The sequence below is a fragment of the Triturus cristatus genome, chromosome 6 (genome assembly GCF_964204655.1).
Source record: "Triturus cristatus chromosome 6, aTriCri1.1, whole genome shotgun sequence".
In the NCBI taxonomy this organism is placed as follows: domain Eukaryota; kingdom Metazoa; phylum Chordata; class Amphibia; order Caudata; family Salamandridae; genus Triturus; species Triturus cristatus.
Genome location: NC_140589.1, coordinates 31128403 through 31146886, shown reverse-complemented (window position 1 = coordinate 31146886; position 18484 = coordinate 31128403). Strand labels below are relative to the sequence as shown.

The window sequence follows — 18484 nt, the reverse complement described above, 5'->3', positions numbered from 1 at the left end:
GCGATTGACCCGCCGAGCCCCCGAGAGAGGTGGCCTGGCCTTCTCCTCGCCGTCGCTCGGCAGCGGCTCTGACAACGCGGAGGTCCGGAGCCAGGACTGCCGAGGCCAGCTGATTTGAGCCCGACCACTACAAAGGCACCCGGATGACCCGCGGGTTGTCCAGCTCTCAGCTTTGCCGCCGTCTGTAATTTCTGCCTTTGGCCTGCCTTGGGGAGCACCAGAGCTGGAGTCGTGGCTTCCCTCCCAGGCCTGCCTCTGATCTGCACATGTCTCGGCCCTGTGAAAGTCGCCTACTATCCCCCAATCTCACCTGACAGCTCTGGGGGCTGGCTTGGGGGCACCTGTGACTGGCAGCACCTGCAGTTGCTCCGCTGGAGGGGCCGGGTAATCCACGGGGCCGGGGCAATCCCCGGCCTCGAGTCTTAGACTTGCCTGCCTGAGTAGTTGAGGCCAGAGGTGACGGAGAGCGGCCGCACTGCCTTGCACCCTTTAATCGTTTTGAGATCGGGGGCAGATTGTGCCCTGTCCCCCTCCGCACCACCTTTTCCCGCTCGGGATCCCGCGATCCCAGCGCCCCGCGACTCACGAGGAGGTGGGTCTTGCCACTGGAGGACGTTCCCACCCAGACGCCCGGTAAGGACGAGCACTCTGCAGCTGTGTTGGGCCGGGACCGCGCTGGGCCCTGTGCCGTGCTTCTTGTGTGGTGGGGGAGTGGTGAGTGAGCTGGGGGCCTCTTCAAACTACCGATTCACCGCGCATAGAGAGTGCACCATTATACTCCCCTCTGGGGCGCCTTCACAGTGCTCTGCATCAGGGCTGCTTGACGTGTCACGGCAGTGCCGGCAGTCTGCCCTGCGCCCATCTTGGACTGCCACACTTGACCACCTCTATCTCTCTCGCCTCACGCATCCCACTCCACGGTCAGCCGGGAGGTGCCCGATGAGTATGTCTCCTGTCAGGGCAAAGGCGGTGAGACCCCTGAAGGACATCTTCGGCCGCTCGCAATCCATCCCCAAAATGGCGACCGCGGCCCCCGATCCTCAGGCTTCACTGCAATCCACGAGCGCTGGAGCGGAGCCTATCACAAGGCATTCCTGGAGTCGCTGTTCTTGACTCTCAGGAAGGACTTGCAATCTGTGAAAAATGACCTCACGGCTGAGATCAAGGAGATTCCACGGGATGTGGATGACATTGGGGATCGGGTGGCTGCCCTTGAGGAGAAGAGTGACACTGCGGTGGCTGAGTCCAATACGCTACAACAGGAGGTAATCCGCTTGCAGGATCAGCACGTCGACATGCAAATCCCACCTGGAAGATTTGGAAAACAGGTCCCGCAGGCACAACATTCGGATTCGGGGAGTGAAGGCAACAGAGGACACCAGAGACGTGTTCGCATTCACCAAGGGCCTGTTTCATCATATCCCGGGTGCCTCCCATGACACGGAGATCGTACTGGATCGGGCACATCGGGTCGGTCCTCCTGGGGCACCCACTGCTCCCCCAGCGGATATCCTTGTATGCGTGCAGGACTTTAGAACCAAGGAAGCCATCCTCACTAAAGCAAGGTCTTTACACCCCATATCTTTTCAGAGACACTCTCCAGTGCTGTTCCAGGACCTGGCACTCATTACGCTTCAGCGCAGCCGGCAAATTCCGCCCTGTGACTGTACACCTTCGACAGCAGGGCATCCCATACTCCTGGGGGCATCCCTTCCAACTCATCTTTCGTTATAATGGCAAATTTCATCAGCTCCGATCACTCACAGACTCTTGCCGGGTCCTAGGCCTCGCCATGCCGAGTGAGAATGATGACCAGCATAGTGTTAGCTCGGGGCCAGAGAGCTCCCCTTCGGGGTGGCGGACACAGAACCAGCAGCGACGCATCCAGAAACCCAACAAGAAGGACATTGCCAAAGGCCAGCAGGAGACCCAAGCCTCTGCATCGGATGCATTGGCCGGGGTGGACTCTGACGCCAAGTGAACGGGCAGCGGTTGTCGATTCCTCTGCGTGTCCTCCTCCACATCTTGGGCGGGCAGCAGGTGGGGGTGAGACTCCCCTCTTGGTCACAATCTGGACCCCAGTCAGTTGCCCAGCTGGTCATCCCAGGATGACAGACTACCTTTTTGACTTTTTGGGGTTTCAATGTGGTTGTTTTTGTTTTGCTTTGGGCTTTTGTTCTTAGGGTTTTTTTCAGTTTTTTGGGTTTGGGTCTCCTTGCCCACCCCTCCTCCCTGCACCTTGGAAGGCGCTCAGCATTTGAGCATGGTCCCCCCTCTACTGAGCCTTACCACCTGCTGCGTCACATGTCCTGTGCTATGGCTTTTACCCCTATTCTAGCCTAGATGCCGCACACCTCTCTTAAAATTCTTACCCTGAATGTGCACGGCTTGAACAACCCAGTCAAATGCAGGGCTGTCCTCCACTACTTGGAGCACTCTAAAGCCGATATCTGTCTCCTGCAGGAGACTCATCTTCTCGCCAAGGATCACCACAGGTTGAAATCGCGTGCCTTCCCTACACAGATGTTCTCCTCTAATCCCACAAAGTCAGCCAGGGTTGCCATATTAGTCACCCGCTCTTTTCCCGGTAGGGTCCTGCAAAAGGAGGCTGAGATCAGGGGTCGATTGCTCACATATCAGTTCCACGCAGGGGGGGGGTGTCATTTACAGCGGGATCCATATACACATCCAACAAGGGGCAGGACAAGTTCTTTCATGATGCACTTACTGAGGTGACAGCTACTTCTGAATGACGCATTTTGCTGGGGGGCGACCTGAACCTTGTCTTTGATAATGTCTGTGACCGCTCATGTCAACGGATAGGCCAAACTGGTGCTCTCTCTCCCGCTGGGCGGGCTCGTCTTCAAGACTTGGGGATGGTGGACCATTGGCGTCACTTTCACACCCGAAGCCGGGCTTACACCTTTTACTCAGGCGCCCACAAATCCTACTCTAGACTGGACTATTTCCTCAGCTCTTCCGCCTTACACGCGCTTGCGATTGACGCCGAGTTTCTGCCAGCCTCTCTTTCTGACCACTCTCCGGTCATTTCCACCTTTTGGCTCCCACCAACTCAGCAGCCTATCAGACACGACGATGCTGCTATTGCGGAAGTCTTTCGTGACTTCTACACAATGCTTTATTCGAGCGAACCGCTGGACGCCCACCATAGCATAGACTATCTGGAGCCTGCACACTTACCCTCCCTCACCCAAGCGCAAGCCGACCACTTAGATAGGGACATAGGGACAGAAGAAGTTATTGCAGCGATTTCTCGCCTCAAGCTGGGCAAATCGCCTGGGCCGAATGGCTATTCGTCGGCCTTCTACAAGACGTTCTGCAACCAGGTGGTCCCCCTCTTGAGAAACTTGTTTAACACTTTTGAGCAGGCTGGGGCTATCCCGGAGGAGATGCTTGAGGCATTAATAGTGGTTATCCCGAAACCCGGGAAGGACAGGATGTCCTGTGGCGCATACAGGCCAATCTCCCCACTGAACATAGATATTAAGCTCTATACTAGCATCTTAGCGACCCGCCTTGCGCCTTACATGTCCCAACGCATCGAGCCAGATCAGGCGTGTTTCATTCCGCAGAGACAAACGAGTGATAACACCAAACGGGTCTTGCACCTACTCGAAAAAGCTTCTCGCACTCAGGGAGAATACATGTTCTTGGCCATCGACGCGGAGAAGGCTTTTGATAGGGTGCACTGGCCCTACTTGGAGCAGGTCTTGAGGCACATCGGCCTTGGTGAGAAACTCTGCACTCAGATCCTCAATTGCTACCGCTCTCCCTAGGCGTCTATCGAGGTTAATGGCAACACATCCTCTTGCTTTCCCATAGAAAGAGGCACTAGGCAAGGGTGTCCTCTTTCACCCCTCCTATTTGCACTCTATATGGATCCCCTGACACTGCGGATCAGACACCATCCTCTTATCTCTGGGATCAAGTTTGGCGGGGCTGTACACACTATAAGCTTATACTCAGATGACATCCTGCTCTCTCTCTCCAAACTGATCCCTAAGCTGCGGGCCCTTTTCATTGAAATGCACTGTTTTGCGCAGGCCTCGGGATTCAAGGTGAACGTGGATAAGTCGATCGCACTTAATATCTCCCTCTCCCCACACACTTTGGCTTCTCTACAAGAGGAACACCCCATACAATGGTCCACGTCCTCGGTTCCATACCTGGGTATACAACTAGCCTCCTCTATACCGGCTACAGCTGACAGTAACTATTCCATACTCCGGGCGCATATACGCAAGGAACTCGGCCAGTGGAAACACTACACACTCTCCTGGCTTGGTAGGATAGCGGCCATTAGAATGACCATCTTCCAACAGATTTTATATCTCTTCCAGACCCTCCCACTCCGCCCGCCCTCAGGCTGGCTTCAGCAGACAGAGTCGGACCTTGCACACTTTATATGACAAGGCCGCAAACCCCTGTTTAAACATGCGATCGCCATTCTCCCACCGGCGAAAGGAGGCGTGGGGGTTCCGGACCTTCAGCTTTATTTTTATGCCTCACAGCTCCTGTATTGGGTGGAGTGGTACCGCCTGGAATCGGAGAAAAATTAGTTATTCCAAGACCAGGCAGTGGCAGCCATGTCCCTGCAGGGCATTCCCTTTCTCCGCAAATCACATAGACCACCTAATCTTTATGCATCATACATCACAGGTACGATAATGGAGTCGTGGGCTCTCACTAGCACTACCTATAATCTGACCACTTAGCCTTCACCCCTCACGCCGCTGTTCGACAATCCAGAATTTCACCTTTGCATGGACACTAAGGCCTTCTCCGCCTGGCGTTCCTCCTCCTGTCGGTTTCTAGGTCACCTCTTTGACCTGGAAGAGATCCTTTCATTCCCTCAACTTAAGTCACACTATGGCCTTCCTGAGTCAGAGCATTTGCCCTACCTGCAGCTCTGACATTGGGCACTTCATTCGCACATCAAACCTGGGGCGCAGCGCTTCCTGACCCTGTATGAGAAATGGCTTATCACTCGCACATCCGATAAGAAGATTATCTCCGATCTCTATAAAATGCTATTGACATCCTCTATACACACATACAATGCTGGTCGAGTGCGCTGGGAACGAGACCTAGGAAGGACGCTTAGCCATAAGGAATGGGAAGGCATATATCATAGGGCGCGGCATTCAGAATACCACACGGGACTCACTGAGACACTGACTAAGATAGCTACATATTGGTATTACACACCGGACCGTTTACATCAATTTGACTCCAGACAGAGAGCCCTTTGTTGGAGGGGTTGTGGGGAGGTGGACACCCTGGTGCATGTCCTCTGGGGCTGTGACAGAATTCAATCCCATCGGTCCCAAGTACTAGATGAAATAGACGCCCACTTTGAGACGCAACTCCAGCCATTTCCTTCATACATTCTCCTAGGTTTACCCAACCCCATCACATATCCGTTATGATCCCGGAGGGGCCGATTGATCGCTGTCGCTCTAGGTGCGGCCACACAGAATATTCTGATCCACTGGCATACTGCCCATCCTCCAACGCTCTCCGGATGGCTGCAGCGACTCTGGATGGTGTTGGGTATGGAGAAATTATCCCTCACATTAGCTGGTAGGGGGTCTGACTTCCCGGGGATGTGGCGGCCCTTCCTGGCCTATTAGGATCTGAGTTTCGCGAGCTAACCTGCCCCCGATACCTTAGACTTCTTCGCCTTTCAGACACGCCGCTCCCACAAGCTGATTCCTCACGGCGTCCTAAACGACCATGTTGATTCCCAGACTATTCCTTTCTTCTTTTTTTGGTGGATGAGGGGGGGGGGGGGGTGTGAATTTAGGGTTCCAGTCTTTAGTCTGATTTGCTTTTTTACTTTCTTTGTGTAGTTTTTTGGGCCCGCTCCGACCATATTACCTTGGTAATGCTATCATTTGCGACACTGGTTGTCTATACTGCATTGATTCCACGGGTCTTGTTTCTCTTCTTGTTCAAACAAAATTAATAAAAGATTTAAACCATAAAAAGTTGCACGAATACATTTTCAACGTGCATGCTTCTTTCATTTTTCCTCGCTGTTTTACCTTTTCTTAAAATAGTTGAAATGGGCTCATTTCATGGATTTGTTATTCATACTGATTCATCTATGTGCCTCAGAGGAAGTCTGCAAGATATGTTCTCTCCATGTTGCAATAATCAAGGAAGGTGCTGCCTGCAGTCATCACTGTATTGTCTATTGATTTTAAAGGGCCTTTTGTTCTGCCAGGCAATGTAATTTCCCTTGCATATCGGGTGAAGGAGATCATTGTTTATTAATTGTTTAGGTGGTTCCTAAAGTAGCCTGCTTTTTGTGAAACCATTTCTGCAATGTCGATAAGTTTATATCAGCTCTATGATGCAAACTCACAGTATTTCAAGAGTATGATTTCCTGCTCCTTTGAACCTAACATATTGGGCATGTCCTGTTATGTGTTTCAGACTTTTCTTACATTTTAACCTAAGCATTTGGCTATTTATTTTGTACTTAACATTTTCCTGGAGGTCAAATATATGTTAAACCACTTACAAATCTTTCTCATTTATTACTTTTCTTCCTGTCCTTCACATCCATCCTGGTACAGCTTTGGTACTCCTTTTCCTTCCTTTTAACAACACAAAGGTACTTCCACGGTAGTGGAATGTGGAGTAGTATGATAACTCCACAATCGTTTCCTTATTACTTTCTTCAAAGCCAACCCATTTTGCAAAACTATTGTATATTTTCACTAAAGACCCGAATAAACCTTTCAACTAGGCCATTCTCATGTGGGTGTCCCACTGCCAAACTCACAGGCCTAACCCCAAAGTGCATCAAATACACTTCAAATTCATCTGATATAACCTGGGGACCATTATCTGTTAACATGTTCCCTGGGTAACCTTCTCTTCTCCATACCTCTTCACAAAAGTACATTACTGTACGAGATTGTACTTCATTCACCAAACTCACCTTGGGCCACTTAGCGTAATACGCTACCATCACTAAGGCAAATTTCTTCCCAAAACTATCAGACTCAAATGGTCCATAAATATCCATTGCATCATTTTGCCATGGTTTGTACAGAAAAGACATGGGCACCACAGGTCCTTCCTTTACCACATGCATATTATAATTACAAGCACAACTCACACAGTTCCTTACAAATCTTTCAACCGCCCAGTCTACCCTCACCCACCAAAAATCCTCTCTCATTTTTCTCTTCATCCTGACATTCCTCTATGACCCTCATTAAAAATACCAGCAATCTTTCTCTTAATTTAGTTGGTACAAACAACTTGTCTCCTCTTCTTACAATTGCACCTTGACATGATAATCCTGACCATTCATGTTTCTACTATTTCAAACCATTCACAAAATCCCTTAATTTTGACTACTTCTTGTTATGATCATCTGCATTTCCACATTTTGTGCCACTCAATCCCTCCATTCTTTTGCAGAAAAATCTTTGACCTCCATGTCTATTACATCTGCCACCATCCATTCTTTCTCGTCTTCTTTATCTCCTTCTTGTATAGGCAATCTTGACAGTGTAAACATACACTCTTGCAATCAATACATCCACTTCATAATACTAGGGGAAGCTTGTCCCGCACCTTTGTGGTAAACATATCTACTAATGGCTTGTAATCAGTTCATAATTCAAACTCTCTTCCCCACACAAAATGTTGAAAATGCTAAACCCCCACCAGCAAGCTAAAGCTTCTTATTCTATAATGGAATAACTCACTTCTGTCACATTTCTAGTGTCCCTGAGACAAATGCGACAACTCTCTTCTTTCCATTGCACACTTGCATTAACCCTTCACCTAATCACTGCATGCTTGCGTTTGTGGAGGCTATGGTGTGATCCTATAAATTGAACTGTTCCGATTCAACTGTAATTACAAAACTTTTCTAAATGTATTTAAATGCTCACTGGCACACACTTGACCACACTTAATATGGATGTTTCTTCATAAGTACTCGAAGTAACTGTGCTAAATCTGCAAAAACCTTGACTAATTTAGCGTAGTATATCTATAAACCTAAAAAAGATCTCAATTGAACTTCATCAACTGGACAAGGCACTTTTTCTATTGCTTCAATCAACTTATACTTAGGTTTTATTCCATTATCCACTCATATGCACGCAAATTTCCACATGTTTATTTCCACAGTGAGACCAACTTTTTCCAATTTTATTAACTTATCGTGCATTATCTTATTCTCAACCCACACTAAGATGTTCTCTTGGAAACATCTTACTCTCTCAACTTCACCTAGCAAATTGTGCATCACTCATAAAAATACTGCAGAAGCAGACACTAGACCAAATGGCATGCTCTTTGTTTCCTCTAACCAAGTAAACATTGGCCCTTTTGTACCGGATATATCTAACATGAAACCTCTCTTTGTTTAAAACACGTAATTGGAACCATCCCATTATGGGTTATTTACTTCCTTCATACTCAACCAACTCCACATTTTACCTCAACAACTTCCTCCATACTCAACCAACTCCACATTTTACCTCAACAATTTCTTTCCACCACTTTCTACCACATTTCTTAATCAATTAACGGATATGGTGAACATGAATCCGCCCTCATTTGCATCATAACGCCATTCACAGTTACCATACATTTAGGAGGAAAATATTGTTCATGCTCTGGCATATTTACCCTACCTTCACACTCTTCTTGCACTTGTACATTTAATTCTATGATTCTTTCAATATATCACATAACATAAGCGCTTCCATCTCTTCATCTGACATACTATACCATCTTCACATGTTTTTTCTTCATCTTGTCCAAAATTCACACTTTCTCTATATTCAATTTTCTTTTGGTTATACACCCCAGAACAATGGCCATTACAATTACATCTGAAATACTAAGGCCCTGAATATGAGTTTTGCGGTCCGTGGACCCCGGTAACGGCGGTGGTGGTCCAACGGCCATGAGCTCAGCGGTCCGACTGCATTTTTTACAAGTTTTGTGGATCGCCTTTGCGAAGACCGCTTCTGAACAACTGACATCGAGTGTAAGCCTGTTTTATTCACAAACTGTGCTTCTTAAGTTATTACAGCACAAAAGGACCCTAAACAGTAGAAAATGACACCAGTTCAGAGCTGAAGTAAGCCCATTACCACCCATGACACACTACCTGTGCACGACTTCCATAGAAAATAATGGCGAGAGGGACAGAAAATAAGACCTCATTTAAAATAGTTCAAAATATACAAAAATAGTATTTGAGTTACAAAAAAATCTAAAAATATATATTGTTTTTAATTACAAAGTATTTTAACACCCTTCAGGGAATTTATAAATTAATATAACAATAATTTTATATTGACACATAAATAAATTAAATGTATCAATTCCTTACATCACTTTTAATAATTAGTAATACATAGGTGCCTGATTATGATGGGGGTCTAATGGCAGTTGTACAAGTGTATGACCGCCATCTCCGTGGGAATGGAACCACTTCACATGTAGTTGGCAGTTCCACCCACCTAATTACAATGGACCGCTGTGCAGGCAGATGGAAAAATGACTTTTATCATTGCGGCTTGTACTGTGGCCCAGAAAAGTGCCTCAGCCCAAGCCGTAATGGGAAAAGGAATTTTAAAAACATCCATTTACCGTGTGCCATGCACCACATGGTACTGCAAGTACAAATTACAGATTAAAGGCATTATTATTAGATCTTTTGTCGCATAAAGTTTATTGTCTTAATCAAAGAAAATAATAAAAGGTATAAAACCTCACACATAGTATAATTGTCAGAAAATGACAGAAGAAACTTCAAAAATAATAGAATAAAAAAATTATGACATACAAGAGATCTGTTTCTGAGCATGTAGACTCATGGGATACAATTCCAAGTATGAGCACAATATTTAAATCACATTGTTAATAATTAGCGCATCTAATCTAAATATTTCCTTAAAAAAGATACTGTTTCCTAAATAAAATTTATAAAATGCAATAGCATCCTGAGATATATACTTGTACTCCTAAATTAAGAGCAGTTTACATGAATCTTAATACATGCATAATCGGCGTAATTGCAAGAGTGGACCTTTTAAGTCTCAACCAATAACAGCACAGGCCCTATTATTCCTACAGTTGACCAGAACACTTTCAGCCTCTTCCTTCGATCTTGTTTGACCGGCTGACTTTTCCTACCATTTCCAATTAAGTGCAAATGTGCACAAAAAGTGCAAAACAGCATATAAGTTAAGCAGGTTTTGTGCAAACAAATTGAATATTTCTAGAGACAATTCAGGATATATAAATAGGTAATACAACCATATAAATAAAGCATCATAAATGTGGTCTATAAAAAAAAAGGTAAATAAACTATTTTTTTCAAGCATTGGTATTGTCATATCTTCCCTGATTCAATCACAGGGCCTGACGACTTCCATAATAGGTCGGCCTGATCAAAAAATGTTATCAACATTATTGCTGCACTGTCATCGCTGTCTCTAAAACAATACCTGACAGCTTCCACACTTGATCTTATAATTTTTTTGTTAAACATGGAGCATAAATATTGTTTCCTTAAATGCAACTATATAGGACATTCAATCACACGCCCACAGAGACGACAGGCAGTTTTACTTCTAAAAGCTGGGTTCCATTCCCCTTCAAACTCACAAATCAGAATATAAACAATCTAAACCTTAATTAGCTATTACTGGTCTTGCGCTTGGAAAAGCCATGGGTCCGGATTCCATTCCTCTGGAATTCTATCGAGTATTTAGAGGAATTCTAAAGCCAGAACTGATGAAGACCTTTTGCTCTGCTTTTGCTGGCAATCCACCCGAGTCATGGTCTCATGCTACCATAGTAATTTTTAAAAAGAAAGGCAAAAATAGTGAAGAACTTGGCTCATATCGACCCATCTCCCTGATCTCTACCGACAGTAAAATTTATTCCAAAATTCTTGCTAATAGACTCAATCCATTGATGCCGACCCTCGTGTTTATTAGACAACATGGCTTTATACTGAAAAGAGACACCACAGATCATGTAAAAAAGATAATAGCATTACTAGACTGGGCCCAGACTTCTGAATCCCCAGTTGCGGTGGCCCTGTTGGACGCAGAAAAAGCGTTCGACAGGGTCTCCTGGAAGTTCTTATGGTCTGTCTTGCTCTGGATGGGTTTTCCTATTGCATATATTAATGCAGTTAAGGCCCTCTATACTCAACCCAAAGCTACCATTAGAATAACCAATTCTCTTTCTAAGGGTTTTGCGATAACAAGGGGGACTAGACAAGGCTGCCCGTGTTCCCCCTTGTTGTTCGCATTATATCTAGAGCCATATTTACATAATCTATCTTCGGCGGCAGATATTATACCTGTAAAAATTAACACTAACTCATTTAAAATTTTCGCCTATGCGGATGATGTTGCTGTAACTACCATAGATATTAGACGTGCATTACCAAAAATCATTTCTCTGGCGGAAGAATTTGGTCTGCTATCTGGCTATAAATTAAATGTGGCTAAAACTCAATTCATTCATTCTGATTTCGGCCGACCTAATGATTTAGCTTTTGACTCTGAAGCCCAGTATTTGGGGATAACGATCTCATCCAGGGTTGATGAGATAGTACGTCTAAATATTGAGCCTGTCCTGAACTCTTCTAATAAAACTTTGGAGAGATTAAATAATCTACATTTCTCTCTTTATGGCCGAGTCAATATAATTAAAATGTTGATCTTTCCAAAGTTTTTATATTTATTTCGAACTATACCTCTTCTGTTTCCGGCATATTATTTTACCAAAATTGATAGAATGATTTCTAGATTCCTAGTGGGGGTATCATCGTTCTCGCCGAGCGCTGAAGTGGTGTTTTTTGCCCAGGCTGAAAGGGGGGTGGGGAGTCCCAAATTTTCGGTTGTATTACTGGCTTATCTCTCTTGTCACAGAAGAATCCGTCTATCCCTCAGTTTATGAATTATTGCTAGGTAAGGCGGCTCCTCAATGTCTAGTTAAAATTATTGAACCCTGAGAGATGCCTAACGGCTTCGAGGAACCGTTCGCGGTGGCCCACTGCTGACTTTTTGTGGAACTCCTGTACCTTACTTGCCAGGTTTGGATTTTATGTGGTGCAAAGAGGGACCCTAATCGATGGGCGGCGGCCATTTCGTGATCCTACTTCACCATCCTTTCACAAGCGACCATCTTGTTTTTGTTTGTTCGGGACACGGGGCCTTCATGCAGGGGCTGGTTTAATCCCAAGCCCGCGATCGGGCCAGGGCTAGACTGATTTCTATTGTCATGGTTTATGGACGGGCTGGCCTGGGAATGGAACTGTATGTATGTTATGCGCGCACTGTTGCGACTTGTATCCCTTCGCTTACACTGTGGTGCCATGGTATCTTCGCATGCCGTTTTTTGGCGTAGTGGGCTCTCAGTGTGTGGGGGCCATGATTGGCTGATGGTTTGGGGCGCTCTGGTGTCCCGTGGGCTCCTCCCCGCCTTCTTTTCTGTTTTCTTACTTTCTTTCCTCTATTCCTACTTTCTTTCTCTTCTATATTTCGGGTTCATTGGGCGACAGGCACTATGCTGGGGGGGGGGTAGGCCGTAGCCTCCGCATTGGTGTAGGGTGGGGGGGTAATACTCTGTTCTTAATTAGTTCTATGGGCCTTTTTTTTTCCTTCATGTCTCTGCGTCCTACTTTCTTCGATTCGGGGTCCGGGTGTGGGGTGGATCGAGTGGGGGCGGCTCCGGAGGGGTGCGTACTTGCTCATGTGACTATCCTTTTATATTTCTGCACCGCCTCACTGTTTGAGTTTTTACTTCAATTGTTGTTCTTACTGCTGTTGCTGCTCTCCCGTGTGGTGAGGCTATCTTGCGGACTCGAGTCTCCTTTGTTCCTATCCTTCATTGACTTTTTTCTTGATAAAATTATCTAAAAACTTAAAATTAACCTTCACTTCTCCTTCCCCGAGTGTCAAAGATATCTCCAGCATGTGATCCATAACTTGTTGTTAATCCTTACTGTTGACGCACGGGGGATTTAATGTGGGTATCAGTGCTTCATTGTATCGTGGCCGGCCTGACGGTTGTAGGCCCGTATTTGTTCTTTTAAGATGCACGAATAAAGGTTTTAAAAAAAAAAAAAAAAAAAAAAAAAAAAAAAATTATTGAACCCAGCTATTATAAAAAAAACAAATTCAAGATTATCTTAGCCTGTGCTACAATTTGGCGACAATTTAAGAAAAAAATCCTTGGTCTGGCTGAAATTAGTTATTATTCCCCTTTGTTCAATAATCTAGCCTTACCTCCCGTTTTTCATGACCAAATTATAAGAACATGGCTCCTCTCAGGAATTCAGATTTTGGGCGATTTATATGAAGATTCTCAATTCTCTTCTTTTTCAGATCTTCAAAATAAATATGGTCTACTACAGCATCACTTCTTAAAGTATCTTCAGATTCGAAGTTTTCTAGAATCAAAAGGTCTTTTCACTCACTCCTGTATGTACCCTATTAAGATACTAGAAACTGCAAGGAAAGCAAAGAAAATTGGCCCAGTCTATCAAATGATTATTAATCAATCTGAAGATGATTTATTTGCTGTTGAGAATAGATGGCAAAGGAAGTTAGATCTAGTAAATATCGATATGGGAAGATCAATCGAGATATTCATTAAGGTACTTTTTAATGGATCCCTTCAAAGCCAACATTATATGTCTATTTTCGATCTTTATTATTCACCCGTTAAGATAGCGAAGTGGAAGGCTGGGGTTGAATCAAGATGTAATCGCTGTAAAGAGGTGGATGCGGATTCTATTCATATGTTTTTTAAATGTGAGAAACTTTCCTGTTTTATCATCGATATTGAATCTTTTATTAACAATAATTTAGGGATTGTTGTGAAACTCTCTTCTGAATTGGTAATATTTGGTGTTCAAGCAGATCAGTCGGGGATAAGATCTATGGCTGAAGAAGCATTTCTGTTTATTTGTATGTCCGTCTTCCGTTTCTGCATCACCTCTCGTTGGATTGATATTGAACCCCCAACCTTTCATCAATGGCAATGCAAGCTACTCTCTATTTATCATATAGAAATGGCTATGTATAGGCTTAAGGGGATAAAGAAAAAAAGGCAAGGACTAAAAATTTGGGACCCAGTTACTAAATGGATTTAAGATACTCCCCCTATCTGTATATTCTCACTACTTGTTTTTCATTTACATTATCCCGTGTTCTCTTTTACATTGCTCAATGTATGACTGTTTGTTGATGTAAAATAATAAATAAAATTAAAAAAAAAAAAAAAAAAAACTTAAAAATTTCTAAATATTCTTGACTCTGCACAGAGTAGGTATTGGGCACTGGGTACATGTGCTTGTATTTTTAGGCCTGTCCCACCTGACCTCTTGCTCTAGGTGACTCCTTCAATATGAAATATAGCAATCCAGTAAAGAGCGCTAATAGTTTGAAAGCATTTGGACTATTAACAAAAGGTTTTTGATGTTACATTTGTGCATAAGTGAAAAATGCTCTTTTTCTGTGCTTTAATGCTATTTACCTAAATTGCATGGTTTGTGTATAGATGCGCATAAACAGTGCGAGCAAGCTATAGTAAATCATACATGCCAGTCCAAACCTACTAGTCACATAACTGTGGCACAAAAATAGGGAAAATGTTCAAAAACAATGAGAAAACGAAATTAATTAAACTAACACATAACATGATCTATAACATAATAATGCTATCAGAATGAAGTGTTGTGGTTATCACTGGTAAGGAGTGTTGCAATGTGGCTCTGTTTATTTATGGGATTACATAGTCAGTGTATATGAGGATATAGTAAGGACTTGCAAGGGTTCCTAAATTAGACTTATGTGTAATTGACCAATTTTATTTTAAATTAGTGCAAATAACTAAAAGATATGAAGCTAGTTTAAATAATTACAATCATTATCCTAAACATCACTAAAGCCTATAAATACAAATGTTGTCAGCTGTGATGAGAAAGTTCTGATAAAGCTCTGAGGAAATAGTGAAACATGTCAGCATGTAGTGAGGCAACAAATCAAATGAAATACTGTAAACTGAAGACTGGTTTTGGTTTTCAGTGACATGTACCCTCTAAAGTAAGAGGCAGAGTGAGGATGTTGCAGGGTTATAATGAATTAATAGAAAATAGTGAAAGCATTTCTGGACAAGTTATTTGTTGTAACATATTAACCCAGAGTCTGTCACTTGTTATTCTTTGTTCTCAGGTACTCAGTAATGTCACAGCAGATGAGAACACCGGTACAAATTATTCCTACATAAACTTGTTTAGAACACCTGTGCTGAGGAAAATCTCCATCTGTACTGGAGTGTTGTGGTAATGGAATATGTTCTTCATTTTAAAAAGATGGTCTTCCATTTTTGTATTGTTCCAGCAGGTCAGTGCCAGCATATTCTTTGTTTTGTCTACTCGCTTGCAGGTTTGGCGTCGCATTCTCCTACTATGGAATCAGCCTCAACATTACAGGCTTTGAGCTGGACATGTACTTGACCCAATTCCTCTATGGAGCCATTGAAGTACCATTCAAGCTGGGCATATACTTCTTCATGAACAAGAGCGGGCGCCGTAGCTCTGTGGCCTGGGCCCTCTTAATCACAGGCTTCTTCATTGGCATACACACTATCATTCCAGTCTGTGAGTTTTTCCTGAGTGCAAACATTTGTTTCAACATCTTATAATTAGTGAAATTTACTTTTGAAATCCAGAGCTGCAGTAGTGTGTGGTAAATAAAACATGGCAGGTGCAACACCAGGGAGTGGGGGGATAGGTGAGGCGTAATTTCTTTTTCTGCGAGTCTGTAGAGGAATTTCACTCCCTGGTCTCCCTATAGCCAGCCAACCTGATTCACAGTTCCCTGGGTGTATAAAGGTTTTATTTTTTTGATGGCTTCATAGCATTCTGGTTTGAACCTTTCTGAACACCTCCCCCCAAATGCCCCAAGTGAATTAAGATGTATGCAATTATGTCAGTACAATAGGTTCCTTTGGGGTACATTGGCGGTTTTAAAAAAGGTTTGCTGTTTAAGAATGCTATGTTTGGAATGGTGATCTGATTTTCTTTGCAGACAACAATTGTAGCAAGTATAGTGAGTAAAGTAATAACATATATGATTCAGCACAGCAGAAAGAAAGTGTTTTCATTTGATATTTATATTCACAATTAGTTCAACAAGAAATCAGAAAGTTATAAGATCAAACAATTCCAGGACTCATCATGTTTATTTTAAAATGTATTTTCTTTATATTTTCCCTGTAGCAAACGTATTTTGTCTTTCAAAGAGGACTTTTTCTCACTGTCGATATTCCTACAGCATCCCAAGGCAGCATGAAGGTTTGTTATAGGAATATCGTATGTGAATATACGTAATTCACAGGACCTTGGGAGGTCTTGCCCAACACGTATGGGTTTAACATAAGAACGCTTAATGAGAAAAAGAGGAAGAAAACAAGAAGAGAATGAGAAAGAGGAATGTAAACAAAGGCAGATGCACTTCTATCTAAAAAAGATATTTTGAACAGCCCTGACGAAGTCCTATTTGAAGGATGAAACATGTTGGTCACAGGGAAAACACATTTTTGAGTAAAAATTGAAGAAAGAAAATAAATTATTTTTCTTTCCAACCAAAATATTTTACACATATAACATTTTGTTTAGTAAATACAAGAACTTAGGTTAATTTTTTATTAGTTGGCCTTCAAACGATTTTTTTTTTCTAGCCAATTTTGTTTCACTAGTTATCCCTTAACCCAATGGATATTTAATATCCTTTTTACATAGGTCTGTTAATACGATTCAGTCTATATACTTTTATTTCAATATATTTTTCTTTTCCTAATTCCAGCTCTAGGGGCGCTGCGAACAACATTCATCGTTTTAGCAAAAGGATTGTGTGAAGCTGCATTCACGGGCGCCGATTTGTACTCAACCGAGCTCTATCCCACTGTGCTCAGGTATGCAGAGTCAATTCATTCTGGTATTGGCATACATGACTTGAAACCATGGTGGGCACATAAAACCCACCATTAATTCTACATGACAGAAAGTAACAGAGAGAGGTTAGAGCAACGCTTGAGAACCTACAGTCTCAAACTTTTGTTTGGGGGGCTTGTTCAGAATATGCTCTGGGAACTTTAATATTAATCATTTGTATCCAACACCCTGCTTTGATTTGATCACATCATTAGGACTACTTGTGCTAAAAATGTTTTTTAACTATTTCCCTCACTCCCCCTCAGAACAAGGGCAATTATCTGGTTATTATGAGCTGTTATTATTATTCGACTTTTTTAGTTATGTGGTTAAATCTGGGTATAATATCATCAATTGTTTGCTACTGAAAACGTTAGTGGGGTTAGTTTGCATTGAAGACTTTTGAGTTGAGTGTAGATGTAATGTCTTCAGGCTATGATTTTTGGGCATGCAATCTAACCCAAAATTGTCAATAGAGGACACAGTATTGATCAAAGGGTTGGAGGGACCATGCACTGTTGACTTAAAAACAGTGAAGGTATTTTCAAATCCACTGCTTAATTTGTGAAAGCATAAGTAGAGTGTCCCAAAGTTTGCTCAGAAGCTCGCAGTCGGTGCTATCGAAGTTTGAGGTGCTGAATATCAAGGCTACATATAATTGACTCTACAGAAATTGAAGGAAGCCCTGAATATTAACCCTAGAAACCAAGCCCTGGTTAGAGCCTGTCGTAAAGAGTACAAACTGTCATTGGCCAAATGGAAGGGTGTCCTGAAGGAGGAGGCATGGAAGGAGTTGTTAGAATCAAGCACCCTTAGGAATAGCTCTAGGTTCTGGAGTATTGTACCGCTTTTTGACTGGGAAGCTGGGGCTGAATTAGGTTTGCACATTACTGAGGACGAATGGGTGCTCCATTTCAAAACTATGTTTGCAAGTCCAATGGAGCAAGTCTGACAGACAGGTCATGACATGGACGCCCCCATAGTGGTTTTTGAGCAGGAAGAGGTTGAGGCTGGCATTGCCAGGTTAACTTGTAATAAAGCACCTGGTCCAGATGGAATCCCCCCCAGATAACTTTAAGTCTGATAAAAAATTTTTGGCACCGGTACTTACGGCTGTGTTTAACGCAGCAGCCATGGATGGCTGCCCTGAAACCTGGGCTACCTCAACTATAATACCCATGTTCAAGAAGGGTGATCGTAATAGCCCTTTTTGCTATAGGCCGATCTCACTTATTGACTCAGTGGTTAAGGTTGTGGGCAGCGTATTATTAGAAAGACTATCCACCTGCGCTGCGGAGAATAAGATCATTTCCGATGACCAATATGGATTTCGACCAGGTCGGTCAACTGTGTTCCAATGTCTTAACTTAACTATGGTACTTAGCAAATATACAGTTGTTTGATCCGGAACTATCTACCTAGCCTTCATGAACTTATCATCCGCATTTGATTGTG

The 18484-nt window shown here is 43.3% G+C and overlaps 1 protein-coding gene across 1 annotated transcript in view; it reads left to right on the top strand.

The window, feature by feature from the left end:
* Window positions 1–18484, top strand: part of LOC146813687 (solute carrier family 22 member 7-like) — a 217197-nt gene that overhangs the window by 137298 nt on the left and 61415 nt on the right. Inside the window, exons 6-8 of the mRNA XM_085610180.1 lie at window positions 15267–15376; window positions 15480–15694; window positions 16902–17010. Coding sequence (XP_085466306.1) covers window positions 15267–15376; window positions 15480–15694; window positions 16902–17010 — 434 coding nt within the window. The remainder of the gene's footprint in view (window positions 1–15266; window positions 15377–15479; window positions 15695–16901; window positions 17011–18484) is intronic.